We start from the raw sequence: 22,998 nt of genomic DNA, 5'->3' as shown, positions 1-22,998 counted from the left end.
TTTCCAAACGGCATCATTGAGCTCCTGGTTCCTCATGCTGTAGATGGGAAATTTTAATTCTGGAGGAACCACTGACTAAATATTGTCACTACCAGGTGCAAATGATGTAGACAAGCTTCAGGTAGGTGAACACAGCAGTGATGAGGAACAGGGAGACCATGGCCAGGTGAGGGAGGCAGGTGGAAAAGGCTTTGTGCCGTCCCTGCTGCGAGGGGATCCTCAGCACAGCCCTGAAGATCTGCACATAGGACACCACGATGAACACAAAACAGCCAAAAGCTAGACATGCTCTGATTACAATTTCACTGAGGTAGGATCATGAGTGAGAGAGCTTGAGGATCTGGGAGATTTCTCAGAAGAACTGGTCACAGGCATTGCCCTTGCAGAGGGGCAGTGACAATGTATTGGCTGTGGGGAGCAGAGCACTGGTAATCACAACACTGTGACAGTGTTTTTAAGAAGGGAAATAATAACCAGCAGCTGCTTTTTGCCACCAGAGAAAGGAGTGAGAAAGTGTAAGGGATGTTGCAGACAACAAAGTCAGTGAATTAGGGGAGAAGATCCTCCAAGCCTCATTGCAGAGATTCCCCTGCAGCCTGTGGAGAAGCCCATGGTGAATGGGGCTGTACCCTGCAGCCCATGTTGGATGATGTGGAATAGTGATTCTACCTGCAGCCGATAGAGGTCCCCAAGGTTGAGCATGTGAGGACACTGAAGGAGGCTGTGACCTCATAGGAAGCCTGTGCTGGAGCAGGTTTGCTGGTAGGGCTGTGGAGGACCCAGGCTGGAGCAGCCTGTTGCTGAAGGACAGCACCCCATTAATGTGACCCACACTCACACAGTGGGTGATGAACTGAAGCTATGTGGGAAGGACTCACATTTGAGAGGTTCATGGAGGACTGTCTGCCGTGGGTGGGACCCAGTGCTGGAGCAAGGGGAGACAGTGAGTAGTCCTCCCCCTGAGCAGGAAGGAGCAGCTGAGACGATGTGTGATGAACAGACCCCAACCCCCATTCCCTGTCCCTCAGTGCCACTCAGTCGGAGAGGAGAGAGTTAAAGTGTGAAGTGGACCCTGGGATAAGAAGGGACGGTTGTCAGTGGGTGTTTAAAAATATCATTTCTTTAGTTTTTTTTTCTCATTTCTCTGCTCTCTTTGGATTGAGTAATGAATTAGATTGATTTTATTGTTGGTGTCAAGTCTGTATTGCCAGTGAGAGTAACAGCTGCATGACCTCCCCCTGTGCTTTCTCCCTGTCCTGATCATTCTGCTCCCAGGCAGAATGATCTCAGAGATGAGGTCATAGAATAATCCCCATGAGGCTTGAGACACCAGGAGGGAGCCTACAAGAACTGGTCTTCTCCTACTGAGCTGGGCCAGGCTTCTGGGATGAAAGAGCTCATGGCAACCCGGCAGCACTGCAGAGAGACAGCTCTGCCCAGGAGCAGCTCCTCTGCCAAGCACACAGGGCTGGGGACACTGCCTGTAGGCACCGAGGGGAGACCTGTGAGGCTGAGAGAGCTGATGGATGCTGAGAGCTCACTGGAGGAGACAGGTAAAGAGACTTTGCTCTGAATTTTCTTGTCTTGGTGACTGGGTGGGAAGAGGGAGCTGAGCTTTTCTCGATAACTTTGCAGAAGGCAGTGCAAACTCATTGGTCATTAGGACTTGTCAGAGGATCTCCTGAGCCCTGCACACACAGAGGTTCCCCGGGGCAGTGCCCTGATGCCAGGAGTGGTCTGCAAAGTGGATCTGAGCACAGCACAGGTGGGATCAGGTTTGTGAGCACAAAGCAGGAGGTGACATGGGCAAAGAGAAGCAGCTGTAGGGACAGCTCCAGGCAGCAGAGACATTGTCAGGTATGGAGAAGGAGCTGCTCTCAGCATAGCCTTGACAGTGGGGATTTGGTACCTCCCTGACATCCCCCACAGTGCTGACCCTTTCCCTCACTGAATCCCTGGTTTCTGCTGCCCAGCACAGGCTCTGCACCAGGAGTTCCAGTGTTTCAGGCTGACTCTTCTCCTTGGCAATCCAGCCCACAAAGAAGAGAAACCCCTGAGTGCCTGGCTGGAGCATTTCTCTCTGTTTCCCCTCCTGTCCTTGCTGAATTTGTCCACTGGTTACCTGGGGCTCTAGGCACGTCCATTGGTGGGGCTGACCTTGAGATGACCCTCATTTCAGGTCTTGCCATCAATGGTAGACAAGTCAGCACAAAGCAGACCTCCCAAAAGGGACCTGCCACAAGTCTTCTTGAATACAGAGACTCAAAATGATGGCATTAGATAAGTCGTAGAAGGGATTTTCCTCAAAGAAAGATTCCCTAATTTCTCTCTGCCTTTTCCTCCTTGGACAGGTCTCCACACTTGACAGCAGCAGATGTCCAACAGCAGCTCCATCAGCCAGTTTCTCCTCCTGGCCTTTGCAGACACACGGGAGCTGCAGCTCCTGCACTTCTGTCTCTTCCTGGGCATCTACCTGGCTGCTCTCCTGGGCAATGGCCTCATCATCATCACCACAGCCTGTGACCACCACCTCCACACCCCCATGTACTTCTTCCTCCTCAACCTCTCTGTACTTGACTTTAGCTGCATCTCCACCACTGTTCCCAAATCCATGACCAATTCCTTGTGGGACACCAGGGCCATTTCCTACACAGGATGTGTGGCTCAACTCTTTTTCTTTGTATTTTTGATCGTCACAGAGGCCTGTCTTCTCACTGTCATGGCCTATGACCGCTACGTTGCCATCTGCTACCCCCTGCACTACGGGACCCTCCTGGGCAGCAGAGCTTGTGTCCACATGGCAGCAGCTGCCTGGGCCAGTGGGTTTCTCTATTCCATTCTGCACACAGCCAATACATTTTCACTCCCCCTCTGCAAGGGCAATGCTGTTGACCAGTTCTTCTGTGAAATCCCCCAGATCCTCAAGCTCTCCTGCTCAGATGCCTACCTCAGGGAAAATGGAGTCATTGTGGTTGGTGTCTGTTTAGGTTTTGGGTGTTTTGTGTTCATTGTGGCGTCCTATGTGCAGATCTTCAGGGCTGTGCTGAGGATCCCCTCGCAGCAGGGACGGCACAAAGCCTTTTCCACCTGCCTCCCTCACCTGGCCGTGGTCTCCCTGTTTATTATCACTGGTGTGTTTTCCTACCTGAAGCCCCCCTCCATCTCCTCCCTATCTTTGGACATGGTATTGGCATTTCTTTACTCGGTGTTTCCACCAGCAGTGAACCCCCTCATCTACAGCATGAGGAACCAGGAGCTCAAGGATGCCATGTGGAAACTCATGACTGGATGTTTCTATGCAGCAATAAACTGCTTGTCTTCTGCATACCACTGAAAATGTAACTCCTGATCAGTTCATTTTTAATAGGGGTTTTAGTTGTTCTTTTTTGGTTTCACTCTAGTTTTGTTAAGCTATAAAAACATGGTCAACGTTCATCTCATTCTTAATGCAGTATCTCCTGCTCTTCCATGTAATGTCGAGCTGTGCTTTCTTTGCATCATGTCTGCTTCCACAGAGCCATTTTTTTCCTCTTTTTTTTACCCTTTTATTAATAAAAAAATTACAAGAACATTTTCATCAGCTGAACAAATTGAGGATGTGCCTGTAATGTTAATGCTTTCCCACCTTGACAGAAGGGGATAAGGACAGTTTGCTGACAAAATTCACCATGAAGGTAGAATAATATTGGCCAGTTACACTGACAGCCAGTGCTAACACAGGGTACCTTATTGACCTGACAATTACAGAGTGCTGTCTGACAGCAAAGACAGACTGCCAGAACCAGGACATTATCCACCCCTGTTTCCACACCATCCACAACATGGCCAGATCTTACATGTTCAGAGTATTGGGGACGCTCATAACATCACCGATCTATCATGTAGAACATCTGCCATGGACCCATTTAGTTATACACCAAAAATTTATTGTCTATCCTTACCTAGAACTACAACCCCTTTGGGTACACACTGGACTTCCCCATTCTTTCACATCCCCCACCAAGTGGACCAAAATCCCTGAGCAAAAGCAATCCCGTGGATGGGTTTGCCTTTGTCTGACGAAGGAACATCCCAGAATGTCTTCCCTAACAGGTTTTTCATGTGTAATACAGGCACTTTATGCCCCTCCACAGTCTGTGGAGGACTGAAATGGTTTGGCCCTGGCTAGAGGCCAAATGCCCATCAAAATCCCCCTATCACTCCCCTTTTCAGCCAGAAAGGGGAAAACACATGTACTGGGAGGCTTAGGATTTGACATAAGGACAGAGAGGTATCACTCTGCAATTAGTGTCACGGGCAAAACAAACTCAACACAGAATAAAGGAAAAAAAGTAATTTATTACACTACAGCTACACACCCAGTGACACCAGAGTCAGGTAATGAGAAGAGTGACCAGGTCTTGAAGCACCTTCCCCCATCCCTCCCTTCTTAGCAGACTTCACTTTAGTCATGATTTTTCTCCTGTCATCCACCCCACAGTGACACAGGGAGGGGCAGGGCCTGGGGGAATGTGGTTTCAGTCAGTTGCTCCCGAGTTGTTTTCCTTCTTAGTTGGGGGGGTGGAAATCCACACCCCCTTCCCCTGCTGCACACTGTCTGTCTGTCTGTCTCTCTCTCTCTCTCAAATCTTCTAAATCTTCTAGGGAGATACCATGACAAAAGGTTCCAGCACAACACCCACACATCAAGGCAGCTCAGACATGACTAGATGGGGAAGTGGCTGCAAGGAGAAGAATTTGGGCATTGCAGGGGATGCCATAGCAATCAGAGGTGCTGAACTGGAATCTGGCCAAGAGCACATTGGGCTGCACTGGGAGGAACGTGGCCACGCAGACAAGTGCCCTTATGGTCCATCTGGACTCAGCACAGGTGAGGCCACCTCTGGAGCAGCCAGTCCCAGTGTGGGGCTCCCCGGTCTGGAGGAATGGAGAGGTACTGTCACATGGGCAGAAAGTCTGCCAAGATATGGGTAGGGGTCTTGTGTGGAGAGGATGACAGACCTGGGCTTCTTTAGTCTGGGGAAGGGGAGCCTGAGGGAAGCCCTCTTGTGCTACATGAAGAAAACATAAGAAAGGAAGTCAAGGTGAAACTGCAGCTTTGAAGGTCAGAGTTGCCACGAGGATAAAGAAATGTCACTCTGAGGGCAGTGCTGTGGTGCTTGAAGTCACTTGGAGGAAATGTGGATGAGCTGGTGGCTTTGTGTTTGTGGGAACAGCTGATGAGGAGGGAAAAACAGCAGCACAGGCAGGGACATCATGGAGTGAGATCAAGGTGGGGAAGGGGGTTGGGTGCCTACAGCCTGCAGGGAAACAGCACAGGCGTGGGGCAGTGTGGTATGGGCTGTGGTGCAGATGGCCAAGGGTGCCAGCCAGGTCTTTGACTCCTTGACTAGAGCTGATATCCCTGCCATAGAGGCCTCAGAGGAGACACATTGTCCTCACAGTCATGGAGTATCATTGCCTCCTTACATCCATGCCAGGGGAGGACACCATTTGTTATACCACTGTCCATCCCTTGGAATCACAGCCCACATCCCAAGGAAGAGCCCTGAGACACAGGTGGGGGTCAGGATCTCCCTGCCCAGGGGCTGGGGATCAGCACTTGGCATTTCTGCTTCATCAGACCAAGCCAGGGTGTCCTCAGCATCAGAGCTGCCTGTGCTTTGCCTGTGTTTGTCCTCATGGCCTCCAGTTCTCTGCTCTAAGGAGCCCATGGGGAGGCTTTGTCAGTAACGGCTCCCAGTGGGGCCTGTTAATGCTTCAAGGTACTTTGGGCATTACTCCTGACTGAACTTCTTGAGAGGTTTCTTCACTCTCCACTTGGTATCTGAGGTCTGTGGACTCAGAAGAAAAGACACCATGGGGCTCATTAACATCCAGAAAGCCCTTACAAGAATGTCTCGAAATTTAAAAAAAAAACAAATTAAAGAACTCAAGACTTCTACAACTACTTGGACTTTAGTTAGGTCCTTAGTGATGAAGATTTCAAAGGAATTTCCCATGAAGGAGCTTTTTCCAGTCACAGGTATTTTCTGCCATGGCTCAGTTGATATAAGGAGTGACAGCAGCATTCTGTGATGGATATCGGTCTCCTAAGGAGATCTGGACAGGCAGGAAAGGCAGTTTCTTAAGATCCAACCTTTTATGGAGAACCTTGCTCTTCCTGGAGACCAACAGTTCTCCAGCTGGCCTCCTGGGACTCCCAACACTTTTCCTGGCATCTCTCCCAGAACAGTTTAAATCAGATACATAGAAAGGTCACTTACAAACACACTGACCTCCTGCCAGAACAGTTCATAAGAGTACTGAAAGATGGGATGTTTTCCAACTCTCTGAAGCTCAAAGTAGACACCAGAGACTGAGCATCATCTGAAAGACCTAAGAGCAAGCAGAGGTGGAAACCTGTAGGCCAAGTGAAGTGCATACGTCCAGGCAGTCTGCTGAAAAGAGATCCTTAGGATATCAAGCTGTCAATGATGTGGTTCACTGCTGGTGGAACCACGAAGTGAAGAAATGTCACTACCAGGTGCAGAAATATGAAGGACGTGGAGGGGGGCTTCAGATTGGCAAACACACCAGTGCTCACAAACAAAGAGACCACAGCCAGGTTGAGGGAGGCAGGTGGAAAAGCTTTGTCCTGTCCATGCTCCGATGGGATCCTCAGCACAGCCCTGAAGATCTGCACATAGGACACCACGATGAGCACAAAACACCCAAAAGCTAGACAAGCTCTGACTACATTTTCCCTGAGGTAGGCATCTGAGCAGGAGAGCTTGAGGATCTGGGGATTTCACAGAAGAACTGGACAACAGCATTGCCATGGCAGAGGGGCAGAGACAATGTATTGGTGATGTGGAGCAGAGCATTTTTAAGAGCAACTCTGTGACAATATTTTTAAGAAGGAAAATAAAAATCAGCAGCTGATTTTTGCCACCAGAAAAAGGAGTGAGAAAGTGTAAGGGACTTTGCAGACAATGAGGTCGGTGATGTAGGGGGAGAAGGTCCTCCAAGCCCTGTGGTGAATGAGTATCAATTAAAAAGGGGACACGGATGGTGGTGTCATTTAAAGCATTGTAAAGGGAGCAGACTCCCCATACCACTGGCGGGTCATCACATCTTACGGCCAGGGCCACCTTGGGGTCCTGTCCCCAAAGGGTGGTTCCTGCTGTCCCTGAGGTGGAGGCAGGTTTGCTTGGAATGTTGTTGGGCTATATAACTGGTCGCTTCTTGAGGGGTCAATGAGTTTGGAAACGCCTTGCCCCATTTGTGGCTGGTGTAGTTGGGCCACCTCATGTCCCACTCGGGAGAGGGCTGGGTGCGGCCCGGCAGTCCCCTACCCATGAAGTTTCCCTGATTGTTACCCCCGCAATCCTTGGCAAAATGTCCCCTCCTTCCACAAGCCCAGCACTGTCTCCTGGGCTGAGTTTGGCGCGGGGGGAGCGCTGTTGGCAAGTATCCAGATTGAGGGCAATTTCTCCATATGTGGCCTGCCTGACTGCATTTAAAACACACCACTGCATTGGCTACTAGGGCGTGAACAGCTGCCTGGATTGGAACTGAATGTTCTTCCCTCGCAACATGCTTAATCATGTCCACAATGTTTGACCCTGCTGGTAGTGATCGGAGAAATTCTTTGGTTGCCAAATTACACTGCTGACGTAAGCATTCTGCTACGACCGGGCCTTTTGCTTCCGGAGGCAGCGCTGACGAGTCTACTGCTGCTTGGAGACGATCCACAAATTGTGTGAAGCTTTCGCTTTCACTCTGCTTTATTGTGGCCCATGGTTATGGGCTAGTGCTGGCTCTAGAGACTGCGCTAATAGCTTCTCTGGCTGCGCAAGTAGTTGCCGCGACCTCAGGGGCCCGTAAGCCCTGTGCTTGTGCCTGAGGGGTAAGCATTGCTGGATCTGTACCCATTAGCCGCTGCAGGCTAGAGCCACGCAGAGCATGATCGTCCCCAACTGCTTGGGCCAGTAGCCTCGCACAGTTCTCCTCCCATTCTTGTTTAAAAACGATCATTCCTGCCCCATCAAAAATCAGTCTACAAGTTTGCTTTATATCAAAGGGAAGTAAGTCATCTCCTCCAAAAACCCCATCTATGAGAGTGGAGACCATGGCCGAATTAAGCCCCTTATCCGCAATTGCTGTAACGATCGCTTGTATATCCTTAGGGTTTAGTGGCGAGTGAGCCCTCTGTCTCCCAGGCATCACCCGGACCAGGAACGCTAACGCGGCTGATGGGGTCCAATCGGCACACGCAATTTGTATTTTTTTCCAATCCATAAGAGGAATATTTTCCTCTAATAATTCTTTTTTATTTTGGATGCGAATATTTTGGCGTATGATTTTGTCTATTCTCATTTCCTCCTCTGAGTCACAATCGGTTGTGAGCTGCTCACCCTGACTAGTGTCCGAGTCGGATCCGGAACTCGACTGACTGGCCATTTCCGGTGATACCCTTCTTTTTGTCAGGCTCCGACCCTGCCCACCATCTTTGTGGGTGGATCCTTGTTCCCTCCCCCTTGACCCACCCCTTTTCTTGAGTGGGTTCTGATTGGCTCTCCGCCTGTCGCTCTTGTTCTTGTCCCTTCCTTCTCTACCTCTACCCAGCCTTCTCTTCCCCTTCCTTTTCACGTGATCCAGGCAGCTCTGGAATTTCCTCCATTTTCTCGCCAAAAGTATGCTTTCCCCGCCCTTCTCCACTGTCAGCGCCACCTTTGAGCATATAGGGAGGTGGCTCTGAGCAGACTTGATGAGATTCTGATATCTTAGTGGCAGCCCTGGCCTCCTCGGCTAGCCCACCCCAGAAAGATTTCGCTCGCTCCTCCCCCCGCTGTAAGAGTTTTAGCTTGCTCCTGCCCCGCCGCAAAAGTTTCAGCTTGCTCCTGACTCTCCGTGAGTGGATCGGGCTTCGGGGATGGAGGCGGCGTATCGCCCTCTCGATCTTTGGGCTTGGCAGGCTTATCACAGTCGGGGGGCTGCAAAGTTTGTGTGGCCGCCCCGATTCCCAATTTTCGGGTGACCAACAAACATTCTTTTGCCACCCTCCAAGTGTCCTGCTCTTGTATCGCTTTCCAGAGTGCCTGCACGACTCTCCCCCACGATTTCAGAGTTTTCCCACTGCCGGAGGACATAGTTTCCTCGGCTAAAACTTTAGTACATTTATCCCACACCTCAGGATGGAGAATATCAACCGGCTGGTTGATGACCCTGATTTTTACTAATCTCTCAAAGGCAAGAGTAAAATCTTTAGATTTACAATCAATACCCCACTATGTACACAATCCCAATACGACTTTCACAAGGGCTTCCATCCTCCTGGCGGGTCCCAGTGCATCCCCTCCGGGGAGCAGATCCTCCCGCCCGGCCACTGTTCACCTGATGCAGGCAAGTTTCCCAGGTTTCGGCACCAATTGTTGCCTTTGTTAAGGCATGGCAACCTGGTTCAGGAACGGCAACGGTGCCACACCCTGGCAGCATGGTCCATCAGCTCACAGACACCAATGTGGTGGACGGCAAATGGCATTTATTAGAGAGGGGCACGGGGCTTTATACCCCAATGATAGGATGTCACTTCCGTCCGCTTACCTCACCGCCTACCTACTATTGGTTACTTGAGGAGAGGGGAGGGTCCTACCTTTCCGTACAGCCCGAAATCTTGCGACAGCAAAGCCCTATCTACCGACAGGTAAGGTCATTGTGAGGTAAAGAGATTGTGAGGTAAAGGGATTCTGAGGTAAGGATATTGTGAGCTAAAAGAATTGTGAGATAAGGAAATTGTGAGGTAAGAAGATTGTAAGATAACGGGATTGTGTGTTAAGGGGATTGTGAGGTAAAGGGATTGTGAGTTAAGGACATTGTGAGGGAAGGATATTGTGAGGTAAAGGGATTGTGACGTAATGGGATTGTGATGTAAGGAGATTGTCATGTAAAGGGATTATGAGGTAAGGGGATTGTGAGGTATGATCATTGTGAGTTAAGGGGATTGCGAGGTAAAGGGATTGTTAGGTAAGGTGATTGTGAGTTGAAGGGATTGTGAGGTAAAGAGTTTCTGAGTTGAGGGGATGGTGAGGTAAAGGCGATTGTGAGTTAAGGGGATGGTGAGGAAATGGGATTGTGTGGTAAAGGGATTGTGAGGTAAGGGGATTGTGACCTGAAAGGATTGTGAGGTAAAGAGATTCTGAGTTGAGGGAATTGTGAGGTAAAGGGATTGTGAGGTAAAGGGATTGTGAGGTAAAGGGATTGTGAGGTAAAGAAATTCTGAGGTAAAGAGATTGTGAGGTAAAGGGATTGTGAGGTAAATGGACTGTGAGGTAAGGGGATTGTGAGGTATGATGATTGTGAGTTAAGGGGATGATGAAGTCACAGAATTGATTGACAGATTGTGAGGTAAGAGGATTGTGAGGTAAGGGGATTGTGAGGCAAGGGATTTGTGATGTAAAGGGATTGTGAGACAAAGGGATTGTGAGTTAAATGGATGACGAGTCAAAGGGATGGTGCGGTACAGGGATTGTGAGGTAAAGGGATTGTGAGGTAAAGGGATTGTAAAATAAATTGATTGTGAGGTAAATGGACTGTGAGGTAAAGGGGATTATGAGGTAAGGGGATGGTGAGGAAATGGGACAGTGAGGCAAGGGGATTTTGAGATAAATGGTTTCTGAGTAATAGGGATTGTGAGGTAAGGGGATTGTGAGGTAAATGGACTGTGAGGTAAAGGGATTGTGAGGTAAGGGGATCGTGAGAAAATGGGATTGTGTGGTAAAGGGATTGTGAGTTAAAGGGATTGTGAGTTAAAGGGATTGTTAAGTAAAGGAATTATGAGGTAAAGGGATTTTGAGGTCAAGGGGATTGTGAGGTAAAGTGATTGTGAGTTAAAGGGATTGTGATGTAAGGGGATTGTGAGGTAAGGGGATTGTGTGGTAGGGAATTGTGAGGTAAAGGGATTGTGAGGTAAGGAAATGTGAGTTAAAGTGATGGTGAGGTAAAGGGATTGTGAGGTAAAGGGATTGTAAAATAAGGGGATTGTGAGGTAAATGGACTGTGAGGTAAAGGGGAATGTGAGGTAAGGGGATGGTGAGGAAATGGGACTGTGAGGCAAGGGGATTTTGAGATAAAGGGTTTCTGAGTAATAGGGATTGTAAGGTATGGAGATTGTGAGGTAAAGGGATTGTGAGGTAAAGGGATTGTGAGTCAAGGGGATTGTGAGGTAATGGTATTGTGAGTAGAGGGGATTGTGAGGTAAGGGGATTTTGAGGTAAGGTGATTGTGAGGTAAAGGGATTATGAGGTAAGGTGATTGTGAGTTAAAGGGATTATGAGGTAAGGGGATTGTGAGGTAAAAGGATTGTGAGTTAAGTGGATTTTGAAGTGAGGGGATTGTGTGGTAAATGTTTTATGAGCTAAGGGGTTTGTGAGGTAAGGGGATTGTGAGGTAAGGGGATTGTGAGGCAAGGGGATTGTGAGGCAAAGGGATTGTGAGGTAAAGGGATTGTGAGGTAAGGGGATTGTGAGGTAAGGGGACTGAGGTAAGGAGACTCTGAGGTGAGGGGATTGAGAGGTAAGGCGATTGTGAATTAAGGGGATTGTGAGGTACAGAGATTGTGAGGTAAGGAGATTGTGTGGTAAAGGTATTGTGATGTAAGGCGATTGTGAGGTAAAGAGATTGTGAGGTAAAGGGTTTCTGAGGTAAAGGGATTGTGAGGTAAGGGAATTGTGAGGTAAAGGGATTATGTGGTAAGGGGATTGTGAGGTAAAAGGATTGTGAGGTAAAGGGTTTTTGAGTTAAAGGTATTGTGAGGTAAGAGGATTGTGAGGTGTGGCATGCAGTTTGGGAAACAGAGCCTCAAGCACTGCCAGGTTAACAGATAACGGGATGGAGCCTTTAGGCCATGAACCTCGGGGAAACTAAACAAGGTGGCAGCATCTTTGACGGCCCCCTGCTGGGACAGGCTTCAGGAAAATGTGTCCTCTATTGTTAAGGTCTATCTGCTGTCTGACGAGGTTTTAGAAGTTCTATTAGCATGATAAGATAGAGATGCTGCTGTGACAGCAAAAGGTTGACCAATCAGATGTAGCACCCGAACACCACATGTTTGAAAGAAAGCAGCTGTCTGCAGAGCATATAAGAAGGAATGGTTCTTTGCAATAAATCGACTCTTGCTGCATCAAGCTGTGTCCCGTCTCTCTCCGTTGCGGCAGATTTGTTTTGGATTTTAGTAGATGTGGTTTTGCCCCAGCTGAGAGCCGAGCACCACACAGGAAAGGGAAAAAAACCCCAAAACCAAGTAAACAAAACCCCACGGGTTGGGGTAAGGATAGTTTACTAGAATAGCAGAAAGAGATGTAACAATAGTAACAGGACTTTGTAGCAAAATCTTTGAAACTGGTGACACACAATGCAGTTTCTCACCAAACCCGCAACTCAGACTGTGCAGCCCAGAGCCGTCCCAAAAACTGGACCATCCCCAAAACTGCACGTCCTGGAGCTGCCTTGTCCGACCAGCCCCTGCTTTTATGCTGAGCATGACAGAATGGGTATGGAATGCCCCCTTTGGCCAGTTCGGGTCACCTGTCCTGGCTGCGTCCCATCCTTTCTCATTAGTAGGGAAATATGAACAACAGGAAAAGTCCTTGATTGCTTGGCAACAACTGGACACATCAGGGTACTCTCTCTGGAGCAGGCTGTGGAGAGTGGAGGTTGTTGTGAGGTCACTGATTCCGGAACAGTTGACAGGACAAGAGAAGGCAGATGGTCTGTGTTGTGATGTCAGTGGTTCCCAAGTAGCTGATAGGTCAGACAAAGCCCAAAACTTGTGTAGAGAGTATCATTACTCCCTGAATAGTTGATAGGCTGGGAAAAGTCCAATAGACTGTGTGGGTTCTGAGGAAATATCTCTAGCCTGAGTCTAGGACCAGGCTTATGGACAGTATAGGTCCTTCTGAGGCTACTGGTAGCTGGATGTATGATTGGCCAGGAACTGACAGATATCTTAGGAATGTCCTTGTGATATCAGTGGTGCCAAAATACCTGACAAGCCAGGAATGGGGACATGTCAGTGGTAGATGCTGTGAGATCACCTTTGCCTGAGTGGTGGACAGGCCAGGAGTGTGCACCTTACTTGTGCATGACGTGGTTTCGTTGGTGCTGGATTAGCTTTGATGCTGAGAGAGGCATATGGCTTGTGTGGGTGTGGTGGTTTAGCCCTGACTGGAGGCCAGACACCCACCAAAGTCGGTCTATTCCTCCCCTTTTTATTTGGGCAGGGGAGAAAATAGATATCAAGAGGCTCAGGAGTCAAGATAAGGACAGGGAGAGATCATCCTGTAATGAACAACCTGGGCAAAACAGACTCAACAGAGGGAAGGACAGAAAACTCTCTAGTTTATTACACTGCACACCCAGTGACACCATAGTTGGGTAATGAGAAGCGTGACCAGATCTTAAAACAACGGGACCAGATCTTAAAGCACCTTCCCCCCACCCCTCCCTTCTTGCAGACTTCAGTTTAGTCAGGATTTTGCTCCTTTCTTCCCCCCCATGGTGGCTCGGGAGGGGCAGGGACTGGGAGATGGGGCTTCGGTCAGTCCCTTGCAAGTTGGTTTCCTTCTTGGCTGGGGGGGGTCATTCATTCCTCACACCCTCCCCCTGCTGCACCGTGGGGTCCCACCCAGGGCAGACAGTCCTCCATGACCTTCTCCAACATGAGTCCTTTCCCACAGGGCTTCAGCTCTTCCCCAGCTGCCCCAGCCTGGGTCACTGCTATGGGTGCAGTCATCAGTCACAGTGTCTCTCAGTCCCAGTCCTCCACGGGGTCACCAGCCTCCCCCCAGCAAGCCTACTCTAGCCCAAATCTCTCTCTTGCTCATCTCTGTGTCTCTGTCTCTCCCCACGGGCTGCCAGTGCTGGCAGGGGCTGGCTCCAACGTGGGTCACAGCATCTCCTGTCTGTCTCCACCTGCTCCATCCAGCGTGGGGCCTCTCCACGGGCTGCAGGTGGGATCTGGGCTTTTCCCATGGGCTGCGGTGGGACACCCGCTCCACCATGGGTTTCTCCCCAGGCTGCAGGGGCATCTTTCACTCTGGCACATTGGGCACATCCTCCCCCCTCTTCCCGGCCTTGGTGTCTGCACAGCTCGTTACATCTTCTCACTCCCTTCTCTGCTGGAAAAAGGCAGCTGCTTGTGTTTATGTTTTCCTAAATGTGATTCCCAGAGGCGCTGTGACCATCACTGATGGGCTTGGCCTTGGTCAGCAGTGACTCTGCCCTTGAATCAACCAATGTTTGCTCTGCAGGGCCTGCAGAGAACTTCCAGCTGCTTCTTGCAGGAGCCATCTCTGCAGCCCCCACCCTCTCCCAGCACCCAGCTACGCCAGACTGCAACAATAACTGACCATTACATGTATCTGAATAACAATGTTCTGGGAGAGAATCTCCTCTGAAAGCTGACCCCCTTCACACGCTGCTTGGCCGTAGCAGGCAGCTGAGGAGAGAGATTTCATGGGTATTAAACTGGATCATGTTGAACTGCTGTTTGTTATCAGAGAAATCTGTCTGTGCCTGTGAGCACAGATGATGCCAGGAAAAGTGTTGGGAGTCCCAGGAGGCCAGTGAGGGAGCTGCTGGGCTTGGGAAGAGCAAAGTTCTCCAGGCAGGGTTGGATCTCAATGGACTTTTTTCCTGCCTGTCCAGATCTCCTTAGCAGACCCATATCCATCACAGAATGCTGCTGTCACTTCTATCAACTGAGCCATGGCAGACAATACCCATGACTGAAAAAAGTTCCTCCATGGGAAATTCCTTTGAAACGTAAGGACCCAACCAAAATCCAAGTAGTTGTAGGAGTTTTGACTCTTTAATGAAAATGAGTTAAAGAGCCATGCTTGTAAGGGCTTTCTGGATGTTAATGGGCCCCATGGTGTCTTTTCTTCTGAATCCCCAGACCTCAGATACCAAGATGAGAGTGAAGAAACCTCTCAAGAACTCCAAGTCAGGAGTAATGCCCAAAGTCCCTTGAAGCACTAACAGGCCCCACTGACAAAGCCTCCCCAGGGGCTCGTTAGAGCAGACAACTGGAGGCCATGAGGACAAACACAGGCACAGGGCAGGCAGCTCTGATGCTGAGGACACCCTGGCTTGGTCTGATGAAGCAGAAATGCCAAGTGCTGACCCCCAGCCCTGAGCAGGGACATCATGAGATTGTCAGAGATGAGATCATAGATCGATTCCCATGAGGCCTGAGGCACCAGGAGGGAGTCTACAAGAACTGGTCTTCTCCTGCTAAGCTAAGCCAGGCTCCTGCGATGGGGGGAGCTCATGACAACCTGGCAGCGCTGCAGAGAGACAGCTCTGGCCAGGAGCAGCTCCTCTGCCAAGCACACAGGGCTGGGGACACTGCCTGTAGGCACCGAGGGGAGACCTGTGAGGCTGAGAGAGCTGATGGATGCTGAGAGCTCACTGGAGGAGAAATCTCCACAGCACTCTGCCTGGTATGTCTGTGGGTGCAGGGCAATGCAGGTTCTGTTCCTGGAGGGATCTTCTAAAGCTGGGACATGGGACAGTGTGTGGGGTGTGTCAGGAGGACAGGTTCTCTATAGGACCAGAAGGTGCTGCATGGAAGGGATGTCCTTCTACCCCATCAGAGGGACAGGGCAGGACAGCTGTCTTCTCCTGGGCATGGCTGCATTCGCACTGTGGAAAGAAGCGGTGGATGTAAAGTCTGACGCATGGAAATATGGTGCAGGGTCCTTGTCCCAGAGAGAAGAACCCTCCGAGTGCCTGTCCTTCCAGCCTCCTGTGGAATGTTTCTTGCCATTTCCTCTCCTGTTCTTGTTGCCTTTCTCCCAACGTTTCCTGGGGCTCTGGGCACATCTAATTGTGGGGCTGGCACTGAGTGACCCACACTTCAGAACCCCCATCTGTAGGACTGAGGTTTTCCAGGTAGCTCCTGCTGGGCTGCAGCTGCCTCCCACAATGGCACCGCTCTCCCAGGGACTCTTGTGCCCCAGACAGGAGCCCCATGCAGGAGACATCTCGGCACAGAGGCCGTGGCAATGCCACTCATCACCTGTGTGTGGGCAGCTGCACTGAGCCCTGGGTGTCCCTGGCTGGGAGCAGGGAGCTGAGATCCTCCTTGGGTAGGATGAGACCGCAGGAGGGCTTTGGAGCTCTGCCCTGCAAGACTGGATTCCTCAGCTCTCAGTCAGGAGAAAACCAAAGCTCCAAAGCTCTGCTCTGCCCTCGGGTGAAATTGGAGTGACAGTGCTGAAATGCTCATTGCTATCCACAGGGGATTTAGTCTGAGATCACCCCATCCTTCTATTTACTGACTGCAGCAAGGCAGGACTGAGTTCTCAAGACCCCACAGCCAACCCTCCTCCCAGCAGTGGCACACTCAAGCCAGCACAAAGCAGACCTCCCAAAAGGGACCTGACAAAAAGCTTCCTGAATACAGGGAGTTAATGTGAATTGGAAACTGTTTCCCTCAAAGAATCGTTCCCTAACTTCTCACTGCCTTTTCCTCCTTGGACAGGTCTCCACGCTTGACAGCAGCAGATGTCCAACACCAGCTTCATCAGCCAGTTCCTCCTCCTGCCCTTTGCAGACACATGGAAGCTGCAGCTCCTGCACTTCTGCCTTTTCCTGGGCATCTACCTGGCTGGTCTCCTGGGCAATGGCCTCATCATCATCACCATAGCCTGTGATCACCACCTCCACACCCCCATGTACTTCTTCCTCCTCAACCTCTCTGTTACTGACCTTGGCTGCATCTCTACCACTGTTCCCAAATCCATGGCCAATTCCTTGTGGGACACCAGGGCCATTTCCTATACAGGATGTGTGGCTCAACTCTTTTTCTTTATATGTTTGATCTCAACAGAGCTCTTTCTGCTCACCGTCATGGCCTATGACCGCTACGTTGCCATCTGCCACCCCCTGCACTACGGGACCCTCCTGGGCAGCAGAGCTTGTGTCCACATGGCAGCAGCTGCTTGGATCGGTGGGTTTCTCTATTCTCTGCTGCACACAGCCAATACATTTTCCCTCCCCCTCTGCCATGGCAATGCTGTTGACCAGTTCTTCTGTGAAATCCCCCAGATCCTCAAGCTCTCCTGCTCAGATGCCTACCTCAGGGAAACTGGACTCATTGTGGTCACTGCCTGTTTAGGTTTTGGGTGTTTTGTGTTCATTGTGGTGTCCTATGTGCAGATCTTCAGGGCTGTGCTGAGGATCCCCTCGCAGCAGGGACGGCACAAAGCCTTTTCCACCTGCCTCCCTCACCTGGCTGTGGTCTCCTTGTTCCTTAGCACTGCCATATTTGCCTACCTGAAGCCTCCCTCCATCTCCTCCCTATTTCTGGACCTGTTAGCATCATTTCTTTACTCGGTGGTGCCACCAGCAGTGAACCCCCTCATCTACAGCATGAGGAACCAGGAGCTCAAGGATGCCATGTGGAAACTGATGACTGGATGTTTCTAAAAGCTCATCTTTGGCATATCACTGGCCATGGAACTCACATTAGGTCCAGTCTGTATTTACTACGAATTTTGCTGGTTGTTTTGTCTTCTCAGTAGCCTAGAGACATGTATGCACTTCACTTTAATCAGCAGGTTTCCACCTCTGCTTTCTCTGTGGTCATTTCGATGCTGCTCAGCTCTCCAGTGTCTTCTGAGACTTGGAAAACTTCCCATCTTTCAGATGTCTAATAAAGAGTTGTCTCAAAAGTTCAGTGTGTTGATAAGTGACCTTTCTATGTATCTGAACACAAGTTGGTTTGGAGAGAATCTGCTCTGAAAGCTGACCCCCTTCATATGCTGCAGGATGAGCATGAGCCAGCAATGTGCCCTCCTGGCTAAGAAGGCCAATGGCATCCTGGGGTGCCGAGGTAGATCACTGGCAGCCCCAGTGCCTTAGGGCTCAGAGCGTTCAGAGACAAAAGCAAGGTCCTAACATTGCTTGATGTCATTTCTGGCCATACTGGTGTCCAACTTTGAACCTGCTAAATGCACAGCAATACATCCCAAACTAAAGGTGTGAGGGATGAAAGATGTTCGTGGCCTTACATATCCCCTGGTATCCCACTAACAGCTCCAGGAACATGGGGTCAGGGCTTTTGTAGCCATGGGAGTGGATGTAAATCTGCCCAATGTAATTTCCAGCTTTAACAGTGTCCACCTTCGACACTGCTCAATGTGCAGCACCAGCTCCATGGCAAAAGGTGCCCTGAAAGCTCCCCAGGTAGCACACTAACAGCCCCATTAACCTTGGGGCTCAGGGCATTCCTAGCACCAGGAACAGTCCTAAAAATGTCATTTTCAGGCTCTACCATCATCCACTCCTGAACATGCTAGATGTCCAGCAGTAGAGTCCCAGGTTCTTTAGCACTTATTGCTGTCATATTGTTAGAAGCACCATAAGTTAGAGAGGCATCAGCAAGCACATGTGAACCATTAGTGAAATGGAGATTCCCTTCAGAGAGACCTTGAGAAATTCTGGGATTTGATGAACAGGAACGTCAGGAAGATTTCCAAGCAGAAGAGATCTTCTCCTCCTGCCCATATTTTCTCTGCGGCTGGAATTAATTCTCATGTTGGTGGCCCCCATAGTTCTGGTGTTTGGATTTGTAAGTCATAAAGTCTAAATAAATACGTTTGTTCCTTGCTGAGCAGGGCTTGCACAGCATCAAGGCCTTTTTTCTAGTTCTGCTCGAAAAATGAGTCAACTGGGAGTGCACAAGTGCCTGGAAGGGGACAGAACAGCCCCAGCTGACTGTAACTGACCAAGGGAATTACCCATACTGTATGACTATAGGAGTGAGCCCACCATTGTGGTGCACTTGTTGTCTACAAAGGTGGGCTGGTTTCAGGAGGAATACAGTTGATTTTCTTTCTAGCAGCCCATGTGGTGCCACATTTGGCTGTTAGGATGAGAGCAGTGCTGATAACAGGGAGGCTTTAGTTGTGTCCAAGCAATCAGACTTTTCTGTTGTTCATTCTCTACTAGTAACGGGAAGGTGGGGAGCTCTCTGGGAGCTGGAACGGGGACACAGCCAAGACAGGTGACCCAAACTGCCCAAAAAGGCCTATTTCAATCAGATCACACCATAAAAGGAGTGTGGTGGGGGCAGGAGAACTCAGCTCCAGGACACACGTGCTTTCAGGATGGCTGTGAGCTGTGCGGCCAGAGCTGTGGGGTTCAGTGAGAAACTGCACTGTGCATCACCTGTTGTGTGTATTTTGCCACAAAGTCCTGTTGTTGTTGTTTCTCTCTCTGCTGTCCCAGTAAACTGTCCTTATCCCAGCCCACAAGGTTTAGGGCTTTTTGGTTTCCTTTTCCCATCCTTTCCCCCCACCCCCAATCCCCCTACACACACCCCCTCTTAGAGAGAGAGCGGCTGCGTGGTGCTCGGCTCTGGGCTGGGGTGAAACCATGAGAAAAGGTTCCAGCACAACACCCACACATCAAGGCAGCTCAGACGTGACGGGTGGAGAACCGGCCACAAGGAGAAGAATTTGGGCATTGCAGGGGATACCACAGCAGTCATAGATGCTGAACAGGAATCAGGCTATGAGCACATTGGGCTGCACTGGGAGGAGAGTGGCTGCACAGACAAGGGCCCTTCTGGTCCACCTGGACTCAGCACTGGTGATGCCACCTCTGGAGCAGTCAGTCCCAAAACGGGCTCCCCAGTCTGGAGGAATGTGGTCAGGGAAAGTCTGCCAAGAGACCTTTGCTGCTTTGGCCTGGGGAAGGGGAGGCTGAGGGGAGCCCTCTTTGTGCTATGTGAAAAGAACATAAGAAAGGAAGTCCATGTGAACTGATGGCTCTGAAGGCCAGGGTGGACATGAGGGTAAAGAAATGTCATTCTGAGGGTAGTGCTGTGGTGCAAGCAGTCACTGGGAGGAAGTGTGGATGAGCTGGTGGCTTTGTGTTTGTGGGAACAGCTGGTGAGGACACAAAGACAGCAGTACAGGCAGGGACATTGTTAGGTGACAATGAGGTGGGAAAGCGTGTTGCATCCCTGCAGCCTACAAAGAACCAGGTACAGGGGTGAGGCCGTGTGGGATGGGCTGTGGTGCAGATGGCCAAGGGTGCCAGACAGGCAGAAAGAGCCTGATAGAAATGAGATCTTTGCCCCCTTGGCTATGGCTGATGTCCCTGCCACAGAAGCTTCAGTGAAGACACATTATCCTCATGGCCATGGAGCATGGTTGCCCCTTTGCACCCACCCCAGAGGAGGCCACCGTGTGTCATACCCCTGTCCTTCCCTTGGTGTCAAACTCCCCACATCCCAAGGAAGAGCCCTGAGATACAGGTGAGGGTCAGGATCTCCCTGCCCAGCGGCTGGGGGTCAGTGCTTGGCATTTCTGTTTCATCAGACCAAGCCAGGGTGTCCTCAGCATCAGAGCTGCCTGCACTTTGCCTGGGTTTGTCCTCATGGCCTCCAGTTGTCTGCTCTAATGAGCCCCTGGGGAGGCTTTGTCAGGAATGGCTCCCAGTGGGGCCTGTTAGTGCTTCAAGGTAATTTGGGCATTACTCCTGACTTGAACTTCTTGAGAAGTTTCTTCAGTGTCCTCTTGGTATCTGAGGTCTGTGGACTCAGAAGAAAAGACACCATGGGGCTCATTAACATCCAGAAAGCCCTTACAAACATGGCTCTTCAAGTCACTTTCATTCAAAAATCTCAAAACTTCTACAACTAATTGGATTTTAGTTGGGTCCTTAGTGATGAAGATGTCAAAGCGATTTCCCATGGAGGACATTTTTCCAGTCTCAGGTATTTTCTGTCATGGATCAGTTGATAGAAGTGACAGCAGCATTCTGTGATGGACATGGGTGTGCTAAGGAGATCTGGACAGGCAGGAAAAGCAGTCCCTTGAGATCCAACCCTGCATGGAGAACCTTGCTCTTCCCCAAGCCCAGCAGTTCCCTCACTGGCCTCCTGGGACTCCCAACACTTTTCCTGGCATCATCTGTGCTCACAGGCACAGACAGATTTCTCTGACAACAAACAGCAGTTCAACAGGATCCAGTTTCATAACCATGAAATCTCTCTCCTCAGCTGCTGCTACAGCCAAGCAGCGTGTGAAGGGGGTCAGCTTTACTGGTGCTCCCAGTGCACAACCTGGGGAGGTTTCAGGCCAGGGAGATCCTTCATCTCTTGCAACTTGTGCTTGGGTGCCCTTGCTGGACATTTAGCATTTTTGAAACTTTTTCTGGGAGAGCTGGAAAACTACCTCAAGCACAGTTAGTGGGATAGCTGGGGATGTTTCAGGCCAGGAATATCTTCAAGCCCTCACTCCTTTTCTTTGACACCTGTTGCTGGAGGTTTTGCAGTTTTAGAGGTTGTTGCTGGTAGATTGAAAAATGACGTCAGGCACTCTTAGGACCGTTGCCTTGGCTAGGAATGCCCTGAGCCTCAAGGTTTCCTGTACTGCTAGTTTACCACCTGGGGAGGTTTCAGGCCACAAATCTTTTCCAGACCTCACATAAGTTTGTTTGGGAGCTGTTACTGGACATTTATCAGTTTCACAGGTGGATGCTTGTAGAGCCTGACAATGAAGTCAGGCAATCTTAGGACTGTTCCTTCACCTATGAAGGGGGGCCTGAGCCCCAAGGTTACTGGTGCTGCCTGCAGGCTCCCTGGGGAGATTTCCTGCCAGAAAATTCTTTCCTCCCTCACACCTTTTGTTTGGGGCTCTTACTGGACTTTTTTCATTTTTCAAAGTTGGATGCTTGTAGAGCCCAGCAAGGACACCACACACTCTTATGACCGTTCTCTCAGCTATGAAGGCTCTGAATCCCAAATTTACTGGGGCTGCTTTTGGTCTACCTACCAGGGGAGGTTTCAAGCTCACAAGATATTTCAGCTTTCAAAACTTTAGTTTGGAAGTTATTGCTGGACGTTTTGCACTTCTTGAATGTGGACACTGGTAGAGCCAGAACATGATGTCTGGTGTTACAGGACCATTCCCTTGGCTAGGAATGCCCTTCGCCCCAAGGTTACCAGGGCTGCTTGTGGGCTACCTGGGGAGGTTTCAGCCTAGGGACATCGTTCAGCCTGCATAGATTTACTTGGGAACTATTGCTGTATGTTTAGAAATATCAAAGGGGGAACCTAGTAGAACCCAAAAATGAAGTGAGGCACTCTTAGGACCATTCTCTTGACTAGGAACGCCCTGACCCCCAAGGTTACTGGGCTGCTAGTGGGCTACCTGGGGGTATTTCAGGCCAGAGAGCTTTTACAGCCCTTGTAGCTTCTGTTAGTGACCTATAATAAAGGTGGGAGATTCTCTCTGTCCCTCCTTTTGTTATTGTACTTAAAGAATTAAAAAAATAGAATCTATTAAAAACCCATAAAGTATTAAAAATAGAATCTCCCACACATTGGATCTCGGGGGAACCACTGTGATGGAGGATAAAGAAAGAGCTGATGTACTTAATGCCTTTTTTGCCTCACTTGTCTCCTGATACCCAGATCCCTGAGTGGAAAGATGGGGATGGGAGGTAGATGGAAGCCCCCATAATCCCAGGGGAATTGGTTACTGACCTGCCCAGCCACTTATATCTGCAGAAGTTGATGGGCTTGGATGGGATACACCCAAAAGCACTGAGGGAGCTGGCAGAAGTGCTCCCCAAGCCACTTTCCCTTATTTACTAGCAGTTCTGGCTGACCAGGGTGGTTCTGCCTGACTGGAAACTGGCACATGTGACACCCATCTACAAGAAGGGACAGAAGGAGGACCCAGGGAATTACAGGCCTGTCAGCCTGACCTCGGTGCTGGGGAAGGGGATGGAACTAATCATCTTGAGTACCATCATGCAGCACATGCAGGACACTCTGGCCATCAGGCCCAGTCAGCATGGGTTGAGGAAAGTCATGTCATGCTTGAAGAAGCTGATCTCCTTCTATTGCTGGTTGACCTGCTTAGTGGATGAGGGGAAGGCTGTGGATGTGATCTGCCTAGAGTTCAGTAAAACCTTCATCACTGTGCTGGGGCC

The 22,998-nt window shown here is 50.0% G+C and overlaps 1 protein-coding gene across 1 annotated transcript; it reads left to right on the top strand.

Moving 5' to 3' along the window:
• Positions 1-2,374: 2,374 nt before the first annotated feature.
• LOC311200803 (olfactory receptor 14C36-like) lies at positions 2,375-17,475 on the top strand (the record flags this gene model as incomplete). The annotated part of the gene is made up of 2 exons (XM_084275109.1): positions 2,375-2,819; positions 16,985-17,475. 2 exons carry the CDS (start codon positions 2,375-2,377, stop codon positions 17,473-17,475), a joined length of 936 nt encoding a protein of 311 aa, XP_084131235.1.
• Positions 17,476-22,998: the final 5,523 nt, after the last annotated feature.

Source organism: Gallinula chloropus, assembly GCF_964237585.1.
Source record: "Gallinula chloropus genome assembly, chromosome: 25".
NCBI classification, from domain to species: Eukaryota; Metazoa; Chordata; class Aves; order Gruiformes; family Rallidae; genus Gallinula; species Gallinula chloropus.
This window is presented reverse-complemented; position numbering and strand designations above follow the sequence as displayed.